Source organism: Rhinopithecus bieti, unplaced genomic scaffold (genome assembly GCF_001698545.2).
Source record: "Rhinopithecus bieti isolate Rb0 unplaced genomic scaffold, ASM169854v2 scaffold_11933, whole genome shotgun sequence".
In the NCBI taxonomy this organism is placed as follows: domain Eukaryota; kingdom Metazoa; phylum Chordata; class Mammalia; order Primates; family Cercopithecidae; genus Rhinopithecus; species Rhinopithecus bieti.
In genome coordinates, this window is record NW_016806995.1 from 67,446 (window position 1) to 88,547 (window position 21,102).

General features: G+C 46.3%; 1 protein-coding gene across 3 annotated transcripts in view; it reads right to left on the minus strand.

Annotated features, from left to right (window-relative positions):
* Nucleotides 1-3,889: 3,889 nt before the first annotated feature.
* The window catches only part of ATP2A2 (ATPase sarcoplasmic/endoplasmic reticulum Ca2+ transporting 2), a 75,194-nt gene continuing 57,981 nt past the window's right edge, over nucleotides 3,890-21,102 (minus strand). For 2 of the 3 annotated variants that reach the window (XR_001886954.1, XR_001886955.1), the window contains exons 12-21: nucleotides 15,852-15,974; nucleotides 15,534-15,752; nucleotides 14,266-14,601; nucleotides 12,791-13,011; nucleotides 11,857-12,059; nucleotides 10,317-10,402; nucleotides 9,910-10,043; nucleotides 9,187-9,304; nucleotides 7,505-9,101; nucleotides 3,890-4,684 (exon numbers count right to left, since the gene is read on the minus strand). Coding sequence is in view for 1 of the 3 variants with exons in the window: in XM_017879670.1 (XP_017735159.1) it covers nucleotides 4,671-4,684; nucleotides 8,981-9,101; nucleotides 9,187-9,304; nucleotides 9,910-10,043; nucleotides 10,317-10,402; nucleotides 11,857-12,059; nucleotides 12,791-13,011; nucleotides 14,266-14,601; nucleotides 15,534-15,752; nucleotides 15,852-15,974 (1,575 nt within the window). In the remaining 2 variants the exon portion in view is untranslated. The remainder of the gene's footprint in view (nucleotides 4,685-7,504; nucleotides 9,102-9,186; nucleotides 9,305-9,909; nucleotides 10,044-10,316; nucleotides 10,403-11,856; nucleotides 12,060-12,790; nucleotides 13,012-14,265; nucleotides 14,602-15,533; nucleotides 15,753-15,851; nucleotides 15,975-21,102) is intronic. The other variant, XM_017879670.1, reaches the window with a different exon arrangement.

A 21,102-nucleotide genomic window follows, 5' to 3' on the forward strand; every position in this document is an offset into this window, starting at 1 on the left:
GTACCTGTAGTCCCAGCTACTCGGGAGGCTGAGGCAGGAGAATGGCGTAAACCCGGGAGGCGGAGCTTGCAGTGAGCTGAGATCCGGTCACTGCATTCCAGCCTGGGCGACAGAGCGAGACTCCGTCTCAGAAAAAAAAAAGAAACCTAACACTGGGAGCCCAGTGTGTTCATTGCCTTCTGAGCTGACAGTACAAGGAAATGCATGTGTGCAGTGACCTGTGTGTATACACATCAGTCAGCAGTTTTTCTTTTTTCCTTTTCTTGAAACAGGCTCTCACTGCATCAGGCTGGAGTGCAGTGGTGTGATCTTGGCTTCACTACAGCCTTGTTCTCCTGGGTTCAGGTGATCCTCCTGCCTCAGCCTCCAGAGTAGCTGGGGCCACAGGCATGCACCACCATGCCTGGCTAATTTTTAAAATTTTTCGTAGATATGGGGTCTCACTGTGTTGCCCAGGCTGGTCTCAACTGCTGGGCTTCTTATCCTCCTGCCTCAGCCTCCTAATGTGCTGAGATTATAGGCATGAGTCACTTACTGTGCCTCACCACTATCAGTATTTCTATATGAAAACATCCATACATATGAAGCTAAACATGACTTCATCCTGTATCTCCAGCTCTAATTCATTACCACATGGATTATTCTAGCCTCCTCCCCTTGCTTATCTTAGCTTCTCCCCTTGCTTCCTGTTTCCTCCCACTCCAACAGAGAGAAACCTGGCTTCCACCATCTGCCATCTATATGCAGCATTTTGTTATTCTCAGCAACTGTCATTACTAGAAACTGTTAACTTCCGTTTTTTTAAAATGGTAGATTATAATACAAACTACTCTGTAATTGAATATTTCCCTGGGCAGACAACGTATATCAGACATCCATTCCTTGCTTGTACACACGTGTACCTTGTCTTTTTCAAAGGCTGCATGGTATTCCATGGTTTGAATGCTCTCTAGCTTATTCAATTCTTGCCTCTTGATGAACATCAGCTTATTTCCAATCTTCTGCTACAAGAGTACAGTAGGGATTATACTTTTTGAACATAAGGGAGGATTTCAGGAAAGTGAAATGCTTGATCAAAGGATACAGATGTTTAAAAATCTGAAAGCTGTGTGTGGTAGCTTATGCTTGTAATCCCAGAAACTAGGGGAGCTGACATGGGAGGGTCACTAGAGGCCAGGAGTTCAAGACCAGCCTGGGCAAGTAGCAAGATCCCATTTCTAGCAAAAATTATAAAATTTGCCAGGTGTAGTAGTACGCACTTAGCAACTCAAGAGGCTGAGGCAGGAGAATCACTTGAGCCCAGGAGGTTGAGGCTGCAGCGAGCCATGATGGCACCATTGCACCCCAGCCTGGGAGAGAGACTCTGTCACCTCCCACCCTCCCCAAAAATGAAAATCTGACACACAAACAGGCATTAATGAACACGTCCATCTACACCTTCCTGATAGGTAAAGCTCTACCTGCCTTTCCTCGTCTCAGCCCCTCTCCCTCGCTGAATTAACCACTGTCGACTCGGGCTTTCACAGCCTCTGGCTGATGTCCACAAACTCCTTACCAATCTGTTTGGTATCAGTCCACGTTGACGTACGCTCTGGTGTACACTCTCCTTAGCTAGCTTGGCCTGTGGGCTACGTTTAGAGAATATGAGGCAGTATTATTGTGCATGTTGATATTTTGCTGCACTTGGCTTCACTGTTGAGGATTTATTTAAGTTGATACTGTAGTTCTAGCTTATTTCATAGCCGAGTATCATATGCCTGAATGTACTCACCCATTTTCCTGCTGGTTTCATTTTTCTCCAAAAACTCTGCGGTGGCTCTTCCCCATGTGTGATTCTCTAGGCGTATCTAGGAGTGGACCTGCTTGGGGTGGGGTGGGGTGGGGTGAGGGTGTTGAGAGCACCTCTAGGCTGAGTGATTTTGGTCATTCCTTAGAATGCATGCTCGCTAGCTGCTCCATCCTTAGCGTCAGAAGACCCACTTCTCGAGATGTTACCTCGTGATTTTAATTTGCCAGTGGAGTTGAGCATCTTTTCACATGAGCTATTCATTTTCTCATTTATACCATTTAACCATGTTTCTTTTGGGGGTGTAGTTGCATTTTCCAAATATTTTGATCCATTTGCAATTTATTGGGTATAAGGGATACAGCTTTATTTTTCTCAAGATGACCACCCACATAATAATCCAACTTTTACCTACTAAACTGAAACACCACCCTTCTCAAGTGATGCATTGAATTACTATAGCTTTAAGAGTTTGGTGTGCTTCCTTGGTTTTTGTCTGCCTGATGTTTGTTAGTATCGGCCTGTCTTAAGGCCACCACTGGTATTCTCATATATCAGTATAAATTATGTGTCACTCTCATTCAGCTGTCAATTTTCCCTGAATCATTAAACATTTCTATATAGGAACAACATAGTTCCTATCTAGGAACATTGACCCAGTATGACCCCTGGTAGCTTTTTGTTCATTCCAAGGCATTTTTTCCTTCTCATGCCCGATTGTACTGACTAGCACCTCTAGAACAGTGTTTGGTAGTGGGCAACAGTGGACTTGGAATGCAACTCTAAAGCGTTAACACTTTTGGTTTCTCGTTATAATAAATGGTACATAGGGATAATTTTTAGAAGATGGATGTTAAATTTTATCAAAATTTTTTTTCTCCATCAGCAGAACTGATCAGTAGAGTCTAGCTGTGTCACCCAGGCTGGAGTGCAGTGGCACGATCTCAGCTCTCTGCAAGCTCCACCTCTCAGGTTCATGCCATTCATTCTCCTGCCTCAGCCTCCTGAGTAGCTGGGAGTACAGGTGCCCGCCACCATGCCCAGCTAATTTTTTGTTTTTAGTAGAGATGGGGTTTCACCGTGTTAGCCAGGATGGTCTCGATCTCCTACTTTGTGATCTGCCCACCTCAGCCGCCCAAAGTGCTGGGATTGCAGGCATGAGCCACCGCGCCTGCCCAGAACTGATAGTTTTTTTTTTTTTTTTTGAGACGGAGTCTTGCTCTGTCTCCCAGGCTGGAGTGCAGTGGCCGGATCTCAGCTCACTGCAAGCTCCTCCTCCCGGGTTTACGCCATTCTCTCGCCTCAGCCTCCCAAGTAGCTGGGACTACAGGCGCCCGCCACATCGCCTGGCTAAGTTTTGTATTTCTTTAGTAGAGACGGGGTTTCACCGTGTTAGCCAGGATGGTCTCGATCTCCTGACCTCGTGATCCGCCCGTCTCGGCCTCCCAAAGTGCTGGGATTACAGGCTTGAGCCACCGCGCCCGGCCCAGAACTGATAGTTTTAAAAATTAGATTTATAATCATCCATCTATCCTTGTATCCTGGTATTTTTAAAAGTGATAAAAGAATCATCTTAGGGAATTTGCAAAACCAGAAGCCCAATCCCAAACCCATCACTGCCAAATAAGCACTAAAGTAACCAGTAAATGAATTCAGTTCTGTTCACCTCTCTATCCCACACCTGTCAGCAATGGGGAGTGTGGAAGTTTTGGATCTGAACAGCCTAAGAAGCATCTCTCCATTGCTAGTCTCCAAATCTTTCCAGGCTGCTAACAATGTAGAGCGCGGAGTCTTGGCTTCCTTCACCACACTGACGAGTGAGGCCTTGTGTGTTTTAAGACCCCACTGGTGACACTCAGCTTCCCCATCCTTAAAGGGCAGGGAGCCAGGGTGGGCTTCACATGGGCGAACCTGCTACCAGTTGGCCTGTCTACTGTGTAGTCAAGTCCAAGAGGTTCCTGTCCCCTCCAGTCACACGGCCTCCCTGCCCAGCATGAGCCTCCCCTGCTTCCCCACAGAGGGGCAGGCTCGGGTGTGGAATGAAGGCCCTTGGTGCCCATCACTCCCCCTCCCACAGGAGAACAGTCACCACCACACTGAGAATTTATCATAGAATAGATTTATTTACCTGAAACCATGTCTGTGCCACGCTCATTGTTACCAGCACAGAAAGAAACAAACTGATCTCTATTTACAGTCTAAAGTCAAACATGCGTTGTGATAAATTGACATTTAGCATTTTATTAAGATAAATGCATCACAATATTTGTATTGCACCAACACCTGTCTACTTCTGATTTCATTAAATAAGTTACATTTAATATAGTGCGAAATAGCTGTCTACACACTCAGAAAATAACTGAAAACAGGAGGCCTACACTTTAACCATTCAACACCTGTAGTGTTTTTAATGAATTTATAAATAAGCAAACTGTACAGGGCCAATTAAAAAGTAGCATGTTCCAATGTCACTGGAGAGGAATCTGGCTACTTACAACTGAAGGCATGCATTACAACTGAATACTGTACATTTATATAAACTATGACATTTTGCAGAGAAATGTGGCGACTTGGCTGACGGCTTCCAAGTTCTTAGATAAGGTTTCAGAGCCTCATTCCTCTTGCAGCAAAGAAACCAAACTTCTCTGGAGAGGCTTTCTGATTAAGCTAAATTGTACATTTGTAATCATTATTTTAATTTAAAAGCTAACAACCCCATTGGTAATACACATTTCCTCCACATAACACACAGTGAGTTGGGAACTTTTTTACTTTTCTTTTTCCCCAACATCAATCATGCAGAGGGTTGGTAGATGTGTTGCCAAAAACGCACATGCACGCAACCGAACACCCTTACATTTCTGCAAAATGGTTTAGGAAGCGGTTACTCCAGTATTGCTGAAAAGGAAAGAGAGAGGAAATCAGCTTCATGAAATACAGGGAGGAAACGTTAGAATACCTATTTAAATAGATGAAGATCAGTAGCGACAGATGAAAAGGAACATTCAGCTTGATCTTTTCAAGGTTTCAAGACCAGCATTTCTGATTTACTGTCCCTGAGGCGCCGCCCACACAGGGTAGCATCTAGAAGCACTGGCTCAGTGACACAGACTCATGTCTTCTGGCTACAGAATAAAGGTTCTGGAGGAAAATCCCATGAGGCAGACACAATCATTGCAGGTATGAAAGCAGCGAGACACGCAAAAGGACAAGGTCTTGGTTAGTGGTGCAGAGGGTGAGGTTGATGAAGTGAGCAGCCAGTAGCAGCACAGCCTTCCTGTCCCTGCCCTGTGGGCACCCGGCCTCTGGCTGCTGGCCTGCCTTGCCTAGCCCTGGAGTGGAAACTCCTCCGCATCATTCTCCTCAGTAAGGGAGGGTGAAGCCTACCCTTCTTGCTAACTGCAGGGGGTGTTTGGACAATTTGGTGGTTACAGTCATAGGGCAACTGATGCCTCTGCTCACTGGCACTGCAGACGTGGTAGGCTCTGGCCCTGGGCAGTGGCTAGATGCTTGGTAGACACTGAGCTAATGCTTGTGGTCTCAGATCTCCTGAGGTCTGCCCGCCTGTCAAGGCTGAGGCTCCAGTCTGAGGGGATGTGGGAGCAGCTATTGTGAGGGAAGTCGGCCAGATGCCCTGCTTGCCTGGGAGCTCACCGAGCTCAAGGGACGGCTTCCTCCAGAATGGATCATCTGCATTCTGCAGTAATGGTTTCCCAGTTAGGGTATGTATGAGATTGTTGTTGTTCTGGGCAAATTTCAAAGAAGCCAAGGGAGGCACAGGGTGGCAACAAGTGACACTGATGGCTGGGCCTTCAGCCACCTGCCCATCCGGAAAGAATGTGGAACTGAGTTTCAAACAAGAGCCGCCTTAGTAGGCGCACTGTGGGGCTGGGCAGTTGCTGCCTCACTGCTGGGTGAGGGCCTGAGGCCAGGGATGTGCTAAGACCACGGTGCTGGACCTGGTCTTTATGGATTGACCTGAGGAGGAGATGCTGAAATGTTTTCACCCGGCAAAGCCTTACAGTGAAATGGACCAAGTGGCCCTGCTCAAAGCAGCAGTGGGCCTAACCCACTCCCAGCTGTCTGGGCCAAGGGAAGTGGGTCCCTCCATGGGCTCCTCTGTGGGCTGGAGGGGTCTGAAGCTGAGAAACCATGAAGCTAGCCAGGGGCTGTGTGACAGCACGCCACACTACACTTTTTGTAAATGCCACTAGGTCAAGGAACTGAGTCAGGAAAAGCTGAGTTTTGTTTGCACTGAATAGTAATAGTGCAGCACTCAAGTCAGTTTGCAGTCCAGAGATGCACTCCTTGCATTTGGCCCATTCAACCTATTTCTTGTTATACCTCATGATGCTCAAACTGGCAAAATTTACCCCCTGCCCCAAATGTTTCCTGCTGGGCAAAGCAGCCTCCCTTTCCGAGAGCCAGAGCTGCCTGCAAGCAGCCTTGGAGGCCTCACAGTAAGCCTGATTTTTTTTTTTTTTTTTTTTTTTTTTTGAGGCGGAGTCTCGCTCTGTCGCCCGGGCTGGAGTGCAGTGGCCAGATCTCAGCTCACTGCAAGCTCCGCCTCCCGGGTTTACGCCATTCTCCTGCCTCAGCCTCCCAAGTAGCTGGGACTACAGGCGCCCGCCACCTTGCCCAGCTAGTTTTGTATTTTAGTAGAGACGGGGTTTCACCGTGTTAGCCAGGATGGTCTCGATCTCCTGACCTTGTGATCCGCCCATCTCGGCCTCCCAAAGTGCTGGGATTACAGGCTTGAGCCACCGCGCCCGGCCCTGATTTTTTTTTTGACAGGGCCTCACTCTGCTGCCCAGGCTAGCCTCGAATACCTGGGCTCAAGCAATCCTTCTGCCATGGCCCCCAAAGGGCTGCGACTACAGGCATGAGCCACCACATCCAGCCACGGGGTGTGCTTTTAAGAGTCGGTCTCCAGGTTCCACCTCCACCCCTTGAACGTGGCCCTCTGAACTAAGCAGCACCTTGTCCTGCTTGATGTCTCCTAACCCTCCCCAAACTCCATCTGCATTACATCTACTGGTCATCCCAGTAACGAGAGCCTAAGTACATTTTCAAGAATATAGTCGAGGCCTCACACTCTGGCTAAGGAGTAAGCTGGTTTTTGGGCTGTGCAAAGCCATGTCCTACTAACTGTGCTTTAACATCCCCTGGAGTGATACGTCTTAGCCACAAAGGACAAGACCAAGAAAGGGGGGTAGGGGGTAGGGGGATGGGAGGGTAGGGGGGTAAGTGGCCTATTTAAGATGAACCTATTGATACCCAGAGTTCACTGGTTCAGTTACTTGCTTACTAGTTTTTAGCTTTTTAATGAACAAGTAGCAATGTTCTGGGATGATTCCTGGCAGCTGCGAACCCTCATTTTAGCACTACAGACGGCACAGCTCCTTCAGCCTGTTGGTCTGGCTGAAATGCCTCTCCCCACTCTGGCTTTTGTCTGGCTTGGGCCCTCCCGGTCATCTTGTGGAGCCGTTGTCCTGGGCAGCCTATGGAAGTCTATGAAAGCCACACCTCCAGCCAGCTGATGCCGCACCCAAGTCACATGGCAGGCGCCACAGGCAACCCCGCTGCTCACAGGGCATCAGGGAGCACAGCAGCGTCTGACATGGGGGTGGCTTATAAGTTAGTGACATACAGTTATCTCACTTGGTAGCAGTCACCTTTAGGCTAAAGCATCCAAATCCCAGGGAAGAAAATACTCACGTTAGTTGATGGATGTTGGAAGGCATTGGAGGAAAACACCACAGTTAGGACTGTTAATGACTTATACACTGTTGGTGAGACTCATCTTGAACATGCGCAAACATTGATTGTAGTAACGGTGGTGGTGGTTAGTGCCACATTCAAATAAAAATAGTTCTATACAATATGTTCATTTGGTCATGTGCTATTTACAGATTTTACAAAACACACACATACACACGCACACTTGCCCTTATGTTCTCTACACCAGGCCAGCAGAAACTTGCATAAAATGTACACCACAGATGACAATTAAGTGCCTGTACATTAAGAATACAATTCCTATGACTACCTACGCAGCAGAGCAGGAGCCTTCTTCCCCTCAAGCAGAGTACAACTAAAGTTCTGAGCTAAGAACTGGAGAGAAAGTTGGACATGTCTGTTAGTCCCAGGTAAGCCACTTAAGAGTTAAAGACAAGACAGTTATTTTTCTCTGTCCATTTAAAATGTTTTATTTTTTTAAAACTAGATTGTGATGTGCCACTGAAATAGGCAATGTTGGCAAAACAATGTCTGTTACAATAAAATACATTAGACATTTAAATAAATAACCTTAAAAACTATGTGAAGGGACATAAACCCAGTCGACTGAATCTGAAACAATGTTTTCTGCACAAGCGAGTACAGGCATACCTCTCATTAAAACTGATGTAGACTGAACGAACCATCACAATCCTAAAGAAGCAGCCAAGCAGGGCAGGGGTGAGGTGGGGAGAGGCAGGGAGGGTGGGGTGGGGTGAATGGAGGCCGAAGTGGGTGAGGGAAGTAGCAAACCAAAACAATACTGACTGAGGTAGCAAGACTCTGCTCAGTGCAGAAAAATTGGCTTATGAATAAAAATTAGACTCTGATACCAAATTAAATCCAGATCATCATGCAAAAGACACAATACATGCTATTTAGTTTTAGGAAAAAAACCACACACATTCATTTCCTAAAATCTGCTGCCAATTAATTTGCTGACAATGTCTGCTGGCTCAACTATTTTTTTTTATACAAGGATGAGTATTAAACAGAACACTGTACATGCTTTTTCATCTACAAAAAAATATTTGCATAAAATAGTGTTAGTTCTCTGTACATGTCAATGGACACTTTAATTATGTGTATAAAAAAGGAAAATCTTGCCCCACTGGAGTCAGAAAAAGCAAAACAAAATCTAGAGTATGAAACCTCCATCACCAGCCAGTATGTTCATGTGAAAATTCAGCAGAAATAAGACAGTTGCTTTAAACAATAAAAAAATTAATTGATTAAGTTAAACATCTTCTTTATGGAAAACTGTCAGTCAAGACCAGAACATATCACTAAAGTTAGTGTCTGTGCTATAGACCCAGATCACCAGGGGCATTATGAGCAGCACAAACGGCCAGGAAATCCCATCGGTGCATGCCGAGAACGAGCAGGATTTGGTGGCAGGCTGTATACACTCTTTACCAGGTTCCAGGTAGTTGCGGGCCACAAACTTGAGCGTCTCGTCCATGAGAATCACGGGCAAGGAGATTTTCAGCACCATCAGCCACTGGGTCACGTTCAGCGGTGTGATCTGGAAGATGAGCTGACACACAGAGAAGATGTGTCATGCCTCCAGTCTCCCCAGGAAGGTGGCTGGTCTCTAGCCCAAGCCCCACCCAACCACTTACTGGCAAGGGTTCGACATAGAGGATCAGGAAGTGGAGTGACATGGACAGGCAGATGGAGCCCACGAGCCAGATGTTCTCCCAGGGGGGCATCCTCAGCAAGGACTGGTTTTCGGACAAGCTGCAGAGCAAGGAGAGGTGGGGGAACGTACCCTCAAAGGCAAGGCACATGTCACAGTGGTAGTAAGACCCTGTTGGACTACACTTCAGTAAGGTGGCTATTAATCTGGCACCATCTGCTGACCTGACTCCACTAACTTTCTACAGTGGCGAAGGTGAAGAGAATGTCCTAATGTAGGACAAACTGAGTTGTATGTCTATGTTCTGGCATAGCAGACCCCAGCTTAGTGGGTTCAAAGCGGTTCCCAATTGCCTTGGAGACATGGGCTATTTAGAAATTTCCATTTTTGTCACGGGCTTAATTGGATGGTACCATTTGTGTGAAAGGGTGAGGTTCCTTCCCTGCGGGTGCTGGCATACAGGGGTACCAAAGTTCCTATTTTTGGCCCCCCACGGTTTCTTTTAAGGAAGAACTCCTAAGAAACACAGGGCTAAGCACTCCCACTACTTCCTGGAGGTGACGACAGCTCATTAAAACTGGTGTTGCCTGTTCTCCTTTTTGGAAGGGAAGAACTGTCCTGTGATCCTTAATCAACCGTGACTACACACAATTCCCCGATGCCCTGGCAGCATGCTCGCCTCAGCCTGCCGTGAAGGTGCACTAACCTGTTGAGGGCGTTACACATTTCTATAGTTACTAGAACAGAGAGCGCCATTGTCATCGGGTATGGGGATTCAAAGATTGCACAATCCACGCCTTCAAAGTCCGGGTTGTCCTCTTTACACTGTAGGAAATGACTCTGCAAGAAAATCCAAATTCCTATCAGCCTAGTATATTTTCCAAGTCCAGGCACCAACCCCATACCAAGCCTAACACAGACCAGCCCGAGTGCAGAGCCAGCCAAGAGGTTCACCCCAATTTCTCAGAGAAGCCCTGGTCCTTCAGAATCATCTTAGATGTAACTGTTTATCATTTGAGTCTTAAGATGATTTGATAGATACCCAAACTACAGAAAGGTCGAGGCCTCAAAACACTTCTCATGTAAGGTACAGAAAGAAAAGTGACTGAGTACCAGCTGGTAGAAGGTCACTCTTGGACCACCGTCAGCAGCAATGAACCACCATGCAGCAGCACCCACGGTAGCAGCGCCGACGTAACCTGGGAACAAATAACGACACTGACGCATTTGCCTCTGCAGGGCTCGCTGCCACCGAGGCCATGCAGGCCAATCCCCACAAGGATGAAGATTAAAGACATGGGACGGTGATGGAAACTGGAGCCTGTGTTGCTACCACCACCTGCTCACACCTGGTAGCCAGAGCAACTAGACCCTGGTTTCTGAAGGACAGGGGTATTTCTGGTACAGAAGAACTGGATAACTTCTCCTCCAGAATGTGAGAAAAAGCACTTGCTCCATCCTGTGCCAACCTTTCCCCTTGCCATGCCTTCTCCTCTCAGCGGGTAGTACTTTAAGGCTGCAAGTGTGTGTGTCCTCCATGTAAGGCTGCACAGTGTTGGTGGACTAGATCACACCATGACTTTTGGGCAAACTAATGCTGCTACTTGTACACAGATTTATTTGCTCCATTAGAGGGCCAGCAGCAGCCTTCTAAGGAAATGCCGTCAGGAGCTAGGGTGGAACACTGAGCAGCATGGCCCTGCCCTCAGCAGCTCCTGGGATTTCCCCCAGTATTAGCTTTGAGTTTAGGAAGTTTATTGCAAAGAAGCAATAAGGTGCAGCAGAGAACACACAGAATTCAGACGAGGTGAATATCCCCATGTGGTAGCACCAAAAATAACAAGTGCATATACCCACTAACCCATGAATTATAATGGAGCACGAAAGCCGCTGGCTGCAAGGATGAGGCGCTACGCATGTCCAGATATGGAAGAATCTGACAACCAGGAAGAAGGCAAGACAAGGGTCAGCATGGAGGTGTGCACAGCATGCTGCCATCTTTCCGGAAGGGCACAGGGTACATGAGCATCTCAACGCCAGAGGGAAGTGACTGGCCCAAACCCTTTCAACTCTATGCCATAGTGTGCTTTTTGAATTTTAAGTCATGTGAATATATTATGAAAACACAATGCCTTCCTATGGGATCCCAGGGAAGTGATTTCACCTTACTTTCCCAATCTATGAAATGTGGAAGAACCAACGGCACCTGGGGTGAGGAATATGAGGGCTAAATAGATGATTTATGTATAAAAAGGACCAGCCACTGTGCAGTCCTCTTACTTATGGAAATAGGGACTAAATTTTTTATCTTGGTGACAATTATCTATTCAAATCCCACCTATGAACTCTTAGAAGGCAGAACCTAGCATGAATCATTCTTATCCCTTTGCACACAGGGCTAAATCTGAAAATGCTGATGTTTAATTGCTCATTCACAAAAACCCAAGTAAGGGCAGGATGCTCAAACTGGAACTAACTGTGAAAGGACTTTAGTAAACTAGGTGTATAGTTCATCGAACTGTAAGAAGGCATCTCTGTCTTTTGCTACCCTATACAGGGATAGAAGAAAAAATATGCTTTTAAGGGATGAATTTACAAAAATTTCAGATCACATTTTGTTTAAACATCTGTAATATAAAAAAATTGTACTCACAGCCAATAGCCAAGTAACGGAAAAAGAGCCACCCGCTGATCAATGGTTCCTTTGGGTTCCGGGGAGGTTTATTCATGATGTCCAGATCAGGAGGGTTGAAGCCCAGTGCAGTGGCAGGCAGGCCATCTGTCACCAGATTGACCCAGAGCAGCTGAACCGGTATCAAAGCCTCGGGAAATCCAAGGGCTGCTGTCAGGAAAATACTGTTTCCAATCAAGAAAAGAAGACAGAGAGCCCAAATGACAACGATTAAATAACTTCACGTAATCCGTAAAACACTTATACCCAATTTTGAATTAAAGCTTTTACTTAGTTTATTACTTAAATTCAGATGACTTGAGGCCGGGTGCAGTGGCTTATGCCTATAATCCCAGAACTATGGGAAGCCAAGATGGGCAGACTGCCTGAGCTCAGTAGTTAAGACACCAGCCTGGGCAACATGGTGAAACCTCATTTCTACTAAAATACAAAAAAGTGGCCGGGAGTGGTGGCACATGCCTGTAATCCCAGCTGTTTGGGAGGCTTGAACTTAGGAGGTGGAGAGGGCAGTGAGCTGAGATCGTGCCACTGCCTGAAGCCTGGGTGACAGCGAGACTATCTCAAAAAAATAAATAAAAATAAATAATTAAGCTGACTGAGATAAAGCCAACTTTTAGAGGGCAAGAATTTCACATGACTATCTACATGACTATCTGGTTAAGCTCAGTTTCATGTTAAAGAGGATTCTTTGCATGTTGGGGCAGCTGCAGACAACCCTCCCGAGGGCCAAAGCACCACTGCTTCCATAAGGCATTTCTGTCTTGCCCACTCCCCTCTTCCAACTCAGGCACAAAGACCAAAGCTGCTGCAATCTGGAGAGCAAACCGGCAGAACTGGGCTCCATGACACATTTAGATAAAGGCATACAGTAAGTGATACTGTCACAGAGACCTACCAGACAACTTCCCCAACGTTGGACGAGATGAGGTAGCGGATGAACTGTTTCATGTTGTTGTAGATTGCCCGCCCCTCCTCAACGGCAGCCACAATGGTGGAGAAGTTGTCATCCGCCAGGACCATCTCAGAGGCAGTTTTAGCCACCGCAGTGCCAGAGCCCATAGCAATGCCAATCTCAGATTTCTTCAGAGCAGGAGCATCATTCACGCCATCACCAGTCTGAAAGGGAAAGCAATGGTTGGGTCAGCCAATTGGCATGCCACACTCACACCCCTGGGCAAAAACCCACTGAATGGGAAGCAGGAGGAAAATGAATAGAGCCGTAGGTCTCTTGACAAAGAGTTACGGAATTTTTGTTCCTTAAGTTGGTGTCACAAAACACGTTTTACCTAGGAAATGTAAAATTACCAAATAAGTTTACCGAAGTGGGACAAAAGGGACTTCAAATTTATCTGTATTATCTTACTAAAAACAAAAACAGAACCTATGTGGCAGTCAAGAGGAAGTACTTGTATCCACATGGATAAATTTTAAGTAGAAAGGTGAAGACTGCAAAAATATGCAAATTTTTGTTTCTGAGATGGAGTCCCACTCTGTCGTCCAGGCTGTAGGGCAATGGCGCACTCTCAGCTCACTGCAGCTTCTGCCTCCTCGGTTCAAGTGGTTCTCCTGCCTCAGTCTCCCAAGTAGCTGGGATTACAGGTGCCCACCACCACACCCAGTAATTTTTTGTATTTTTAGTAGAGACGGAGTTTCACCATGTTGGCCAGGCTGGTGCTGAACTCCTGATCCTAAATGATTCACCTGCCTTGGCCTCCCAAGTGTTGGGGTTACAGGCGTAAGCCACTGTACTCAGCCAAAAAATACGTCTTCAAAAACATGCAAAAATAATATTATCTACAGACACAAAACAGCATTCCCATGTTTTAATATCTTTGCTGAATTCCAACTTCAGTTACCTCGGGGGGAGAGGAGAGTACACTTACAGTATGTTTCAAAACTAGTATTTTTTTTTTTAAAGAGAAGAAAGTAAATTTAACATAATATATCTGGATGAAAATCAGGTGAGGGGAAGAATACTGGAAATGCTTCATTAACAGCCAGCTCTTAAAGAACATCCAACTTAAAAAGCAGGGCAATCCAAACACAGGTGACAGATCACTGACTGATTACATCCTCAATTTTTGGAAAACTTAAGATAAAAACACGTTGCCTTTAAAAGAGACTGTTTCACCAGATTGTTCCTCTGGGACTGATCTAGAAGGCCCTTCTGGGTTTTAAACGACTCTAGGATCTTCCCTGCAAGTAGCACACAACATGCCAACCACTGATTCACCGAATTCTAGAGAAAATACCCAAATCATGACAAATTTCAAATGAGGGAACAATGACAAAAAAATCCAGCGGTCAAAATTAGAGTACACTGTGTGCTTGTGTAGCCCGAGTCACCTGAACATGTTCAAACATGCTCACCATAGCTGTAATCTCATCAAAAGACTGAAGAAATTCTACAATTTTAGACTTGTGGGAGGGTTCAACTCGAGCAAAACAGCGGGCGTTCAGGCAGGCATCTCGCTGGGCAGAGGGGTTGAGTTCATCAAACTCCCGGCCTGTGAAAGCTTTTGACGTCACATCCTCATCCTGTCCGAAGATGCCAATGCGGCGACAGATGGCCACAGCAGTGCCCTTGTTGTCCCCAGTGATCATGATGACCCGGATGCCTGCTTGCCGGCACAGCTTCACGGAGGAGGCCACCTCGATTCTTGGAGGATCCAGCATGCCCACACAGCCAACGAAGGTCAGATTGGTCTAAAATAAGAGCATCACTTTAAATAAAAGTGGCAAATTCTAGGTTTTGTCCCCAGTTTGAAAATGCCTCAACATTGAGACAGGCTTCTGCATTTTCTTTTCTTTTTTTTATTTTTGAGGCGGCGTTTCACTCTTGTTGCCCAAGCTGGAGTGCCATGGCACAATCTCAGCTCACGGCAACCTCCGCCTCCCAGGTTGAAGCGACTCTCCTGCCTCAGCCTCCAGAGTAGCTGAGACTACAGGTATGCTCCACCACACCTGGCTAATTTTGTATTTTTAGTAGAGACGTGGCTTCTCCATGTTGGTCAGGCTGGTCTCGAACTCCCAACCTCAGGTGATCTGCCAGACTTGGCCTCCCAAAGTGCTGAGATTACAGGTGTGAGCCACTGCGCCTGGCCGGTTTCTGCATTTTCTTATGAGGGAAAAAAAAATACCACTACACTGCTGTTACCAAACCATTCTTTAACTCTTGTGCTATTCTGAGCCCACAATACCAAAGCTTCTTCATTTTGTTCACAGCTTTAGGATGTCACATCCTTGATCTTAAAGAATTCTATTCTAAGTAGAAAAGTGCAAGGAATCTCCAACTTGGATCTTTTGACCTTCAGTAACTAATGAATATTCTAGAAATATCCCCAATTAAAAAAAAAATCATGATTTAGATGAGCTGCAAAATGGGGTTTACAAGCTTATTTAAGCTCATCTTGATTATTCTACTTTGAAAATAACAGACTTTTATGAAATTATTAACTATGTATGTTTGAAGCAGCAATCTAAATTTTAAGGGTGACATAGCTGGCATGGAGAAAAACAAATAACCACACCTCTTTCTTGGCAAAAGTGAGAACTGTTTGACCTTTTGCTTGAAGGAGTACTGTTTAAACACAATGAATCGTGCCGGGTGTGGACAAAGAAACTTTTCATTAGCTAACCTCATATTTAATAAAGTTGGCAGAGTCTTCAAGGTGCATTTCTTCTCTTCTCAGTGGGTTGTCGTGAGTGGCCAGGGCCAGGCATCGCAGGGTGTCGCTGCCACTACCCCACTCTCGAATGACAGACATGATCTTCTGTTTGACTCCAGAGGTCATGGGAACCTTAGTACTTCCAACTCGAATGTGGGTGCACCTGTCAATGACACCTTCAGGAGCACCCTGGAAATGTTACAGATTTAGATCAACAATTTTGTTTTACTGGTTCACCAGGATCTTAACCCTGGTAAGAACATCTCAAATGCAATCTGCCATACTTACCTTCACAAACATCTTGCTCATTGATGTCCTGCTTGGTTTATTTGGTGTACAATAAACTGACATTGACTTTCTGTCACGTGAAAACTCGAGAGTAAATTCCTTTTTCATCAGCTGTTTAATGACCTACAAAGGGAACAAATATGGAATACTACTGGGTGGCAATTTCTAAACTTTTTTACCTAACAAATAGTAAGCACCTATTACATGACAGATGCTAGGGATACAGCAATAAACAAAACGGACAAGTTTTTGCCCTCATGAAACTTGTCCCCTATTTTAGGGGAGAGAGACTAAAATGCAAAAGTAACACAAGTGCTATGGAGAAAAAGGGAAGAGGGACAGAAAATTTGCATATGTACAGATCGTACTGTTACCTAAAGTGGTCAGAAGACAGTGACATATAAATAAAGATGGCCCCATGGGGCCTGAAAAGATGTGCATGAACCTGGTGGGTGGTGGTGAAGACCCACCAGGCAGAGAACAGGAAGTGCAGCCTGGCAAGTCCTGGAATGGTGAAGGAGTGCCAACGTGGCTGGAACAGTTTACATGAGCAAAAGGTGAGACAGGAAATGGCAGAGGACAGTAGAAGCAGGTCATAATATCTCAAAAGTCATTATGGGGCATTTGGCTTTTACGACAAGTAAAAAAGGAAGACAACGGAGGGTCTCAAGCTCTAGTTGTCAAGAATTGGCTGAAGGTGGTCAGGTGCAGTGGATCACCCGAGGTCAGCAGTTTAAGACCAGCCTGGCCAACATGGTGAAACCGTCTCTACTAAAATTACAAAAGTTAGCCAGGTGTGGTGGCAGGCGCCTATAATCCCAGCTACTCAGGAGGCTGAGGCAGGAGAATTGCTTAAAGCCGGGGGGCGGGCAGAGATCCTAGCGAGACGAGATTGCGCCACTTCACCCTGGATGAAAGAGCAAACTCCGTCTCAAAAAACAAAAGAATTGGCTGAAGGGAGACAAGGAATGCCATTCAGTACAATGACACTGACTTGAACTAGGGAACATCGGAGGTGAAGAGATGGCCCCAAGCGGAGCTGTCCACCAGAACTCTCTGAAAGATGGCAATGCTGTGGCCACTATTCATGTGGTCGTCACATGTGATGGATAAGCACTTTAAGTGAATATGGCCTACAGGGCACCTAAGGAAGTGTTTTTAGGTATCTAAGTAGTTTTTTTTTTTTTTTTTTAAAGTATTCTAAGTAGTTTTAGATAGTTCGTGGCTACTGATTATAGTCATGAGACCAGAAGAGATCATGGGAGTAACTATACACAGAAATGGCTGAGGACTATGGGGCCTTCACCTCCTGGTGCTATGTGAAAGACCCAGCTAAGAAGACCTCGAATGAGAGGCCAGGGAGGGAGAGCAAGTGTGGGATCATGGAAGATAAGTGAAGAGGTGCTTCAAAGAGGGAGCGAGTGACAGCACCAACAAAATAGGTAAGATGAGGACTGAGAATTAACCTTTGGCTTTCCACCGTTACCTACAACTAAAGATACCCCTTCTCTTCTAGTTTTTATACTTTTCTTGCCTATTACACAGACCAGGAATGCCAGTATAATACTGAGTAGAAATGGTGAGAATTCTGTTGTGTTAGCATGGTCTCTGTATAAACACACCATCAGCGTTGAAGACATGCTTTTACAGTCTTAGTTTGGTGTGATAGATGAGTTTCATCATATGCACCTACTGAGGTGATCCTACCGTTTTTTTCCACCTTAATTTGGTCAATGTAGGGAGTTAATTACATTAATTTGCTCCCACTCACACACATTTAAAAAATCATCACAGAAATCCCCAAGAACATCAGCATCTAACCTAGGAAGCTACGAGAGGACTGAAGCCTGCTGAACTGACTAGACGGGGCTCAGGGCCCTGCAGCAATCCTGCTGGACTGCCAGCCACTGAACTGCCTCAGGTAGCAAAGGAATGGGTATGAGTGCTACGCTGGATTCTGTATCATCTCAATCACATGTGTGTTTAGTTTCAATTAAGCATTTGCACCAATGGCACTGGGATGACTAGAAGAACACAACGATTCTGAGGAAGGCGTGGACCTACCCAGGTGAGAGGTCTTGGGCTGGGAGTGGGGGAGGGAAATCCCTTTCTTTCAGTACTATGCTGGCCAAGAACCATGGACCTAGCCAAACAAGCCATGGGGCCAAAACGCTGGACCTGCTCTCTCTGCTTCTAAACTACACATGGGTTCCTGCTGTCTCAAGTGGGAAGGGAGGCAAAGAGCTTGTGTCTGGAACTCCTTAGTGAACGAGCAGCATGACAGCTATTTCTGATCCCTTGGTGAAGGGATGTGAAAAAGATGGGGCAAAGGAGCTCCGGAGCAGGGAGACGTGAGGATGACAGTGTTGCCCGTACTTGTGTGGTCGCTGGCTAGCGAGCCAGTGCTGGTTCAGCCCTATGACATGACTTGTTTCCATCACTGGGCAGGAGTAGTCAGAGGTCTAGAATCAAACGACTCAAACCCTCAATCTGTGAAGCTGAGTTTTCAGGCTGCCTCAGATTTTTAGTTATACCAACTAATAGATCACAGGCAGCGCGGCTCTGCCAGGATCCACCTACTTGCTTACTGGCAGAGTGAATGGTCTAAAATGGAGGCAAGGAGCCTGGACTGCTTCGGGTTCATGGAAGACACATGGGTAGAGGGAAGAAGCCAAAGGTGTGGTCCAAGGCCTTCATGGCTCTGAGATTGCTATTTGCGAATTGTGTATCAGTTTACTGAAAAGGAAATCTGTACTTCAGCTGAGACAGTCAATTCCAGTGTGAGTTTTGTTTTCTCAGGACAGTACAAAGGAGACAAAATGCTGCCTCACACTAACCAGAAGACCATACCACACGGTCATGGAAGGGCTCGGTGTCCCTACCTGCAGGCTGGACAGGAAGGTCTAGAACTTTTCATCCTGAGATTTTGTGTGGTCACTAAAATGCTTGATATCTGAGGTTATTAAGAAAACAGGTATACTCCTCCCCTACCCAACTCAGGCTGTACTATCCCCCAATGACACAATGCTTCCTCATTTACCGCTATTACCCAGGAAGGGAAGAAACGGTTTATGACATACAAAAAGCATTAAACGTGGTGACAACTGATCATTTTGCTAAATGAGGCCTGCCTTTATACAGCTTTGTATGACAACTAGAAAAGGCTGAGTTTTACCTCTCTCCTCCCCCAGACCCGTTCCTTCAGGCATGCAGGACCTCTCCCCTTCCCATCGCTCCTTATTCTACCTGGGAACCCTAAGTTACAACAATGTCCTATAAAGAGGCCGCAAGTACTGACTGGCAACCCCATGGTGATGACAGACAGGTAGGTCTGACGCTAAAAAGAGGTATGTTCGGCAGAACCCAATTCCATGGGAATCCAAGCTCCACAGCTAGGAGACAGTGGGCACTGAGGATGAGGCTCTTTGTAGGCAAATGGTCTGGTGGACCTATTAGAGGACCATGTGGCTGTGCAGACCCTGGACTGCAGACAGAGGGTATTCACTCTTAAGATAGTGTAGGAGGGCTCTTGCTCAACAAGCAATCAGCCTATCTGCCATATAAAAAAGGAGCAGCTGCTGCCGCCACACAGCCCAGGAATGATGTTTCCTGAGTGGTGGTTTGTGGGGGCAAGAACCAGACATAGACTTTGGGAGCCTGACTTGTGTCCCTAAGCTCCTTCTGCTCCTCCTTGGCTGCTTTGAGGGCATCACACTCCTTCCTCCAATACATCCAGCTTCCACAGTTTCCATTCTTGAGCTGCTTCTGTAGCTCGCTTCTTCTCTCCCACCTGTCCCTGGCACCCACATGACTGACTGACCCACACAGACATCTTATCCGCATATCGCTTCTCATCCAAGCAATCATCTACCACTTTGGCCAGGATAGGATAAAGGGAGTTACCCTTCAAGTTGAGCCACTTCAGGCCTTAGTTTTTTTTAGATGGGGTCTGGCTCTGCTGCCAACGCTGAAGTGCAGTGATGCTGCAACCTAAACTCTTGGCCTCAAGTGACTCTCCTGCCTCAGCTTCCCAAAGTGTTGGGATTACAGGTGTGAGCCACTGCGCCTGGCCCATTTCAAGTTCTTAAGCTGAGCCAAATGAGAGGCAGGGGGACCAGTCTTTCGAGGAGACCCAGGGGCTAGAGACTCAATGAATGGCCAGTGTCCACCAGCAGCCATTACAAAGTGTTTCTACTGAGGTCTAAGCTCCTCAGGCTTGTGAGGCCACAGAAATCTAAGGGCAGTACTGCAGGACTAGTAGCTCTTTGACAGGAACCTCACTCAGGTCCAACTCACTGTGGAGACTCCCATCCTTGCTACTGGCCCTTGTCATAGTGATGCTGGTCGAATGAGCCCTGGCTCAAAGACTGACAGGCAGAAAGAAAAAGGCTCAGAGGCCACTCATTTGTTCAGTGTATAGTGGACAATGTCCGTGCCCTCTGCCACTGCCACCACCACCACCACCACACTGACCTTTGGTATTTGGTTATGCTGGTCTCAACAAATGATTTAAGAAATGTTTGATGCCCAGGCGCGGTGGCTCATGCCTGTAATCCCAGCACTTTGGGAGGCCAAGGCAGGCGGATCACCTGAGGTCAGGAGTTCGAGACCAGCCTAGCTAGCATGGTGAAACCCCATTTCTACCAAAAATACAAAAAATTAGCCAGGCATGGTGGCATGTGTCTGTAATCCCAGCTACTACGGAGGCTGAGGCAGGAGAATCGCTTGAACCTGAGCAGCGGAGGTTGCAGTGAGCCAAGCACTCAACGTCACGGCACTCCAACCTGGCGACAGAGAGAGACTCCATCTCAAAAGAAAAAAAAAAAGTTTAACTGAACAGGAAAAGAAAGTGTGGTAGTGTCGTAGCTGTCAGGGGAAATAAGGTCAAAGGAAAGTTTTAAGATAGAAAGACACTATTATTTCCCCTATGCTGAAGAACATCTAATAGAGATGGAAATCAATAATGCAGCAAAGATGTTGGGAGGAGGTGGCTTCTGCTAGGAGCAAGAACACTGTTCACAGCACTATGGGAGAAGGCAGCCCCTGTGGGCACAGATGTCGCTCACGGAAATTAGCTATTCATTGCTTTTATTTTCTTGGTCAAATACACAGGAAGAGCATCTTACGTGAGAGGGAATATGGGGAAGGAAATATTGTAAGTTTGAATAGATAAGGTATAATTAGTTTTCTAAGAGAGTAGGACAGTGCAGACACTAAGTGTATATAGTACGACTGATAAGCAGCATGAACA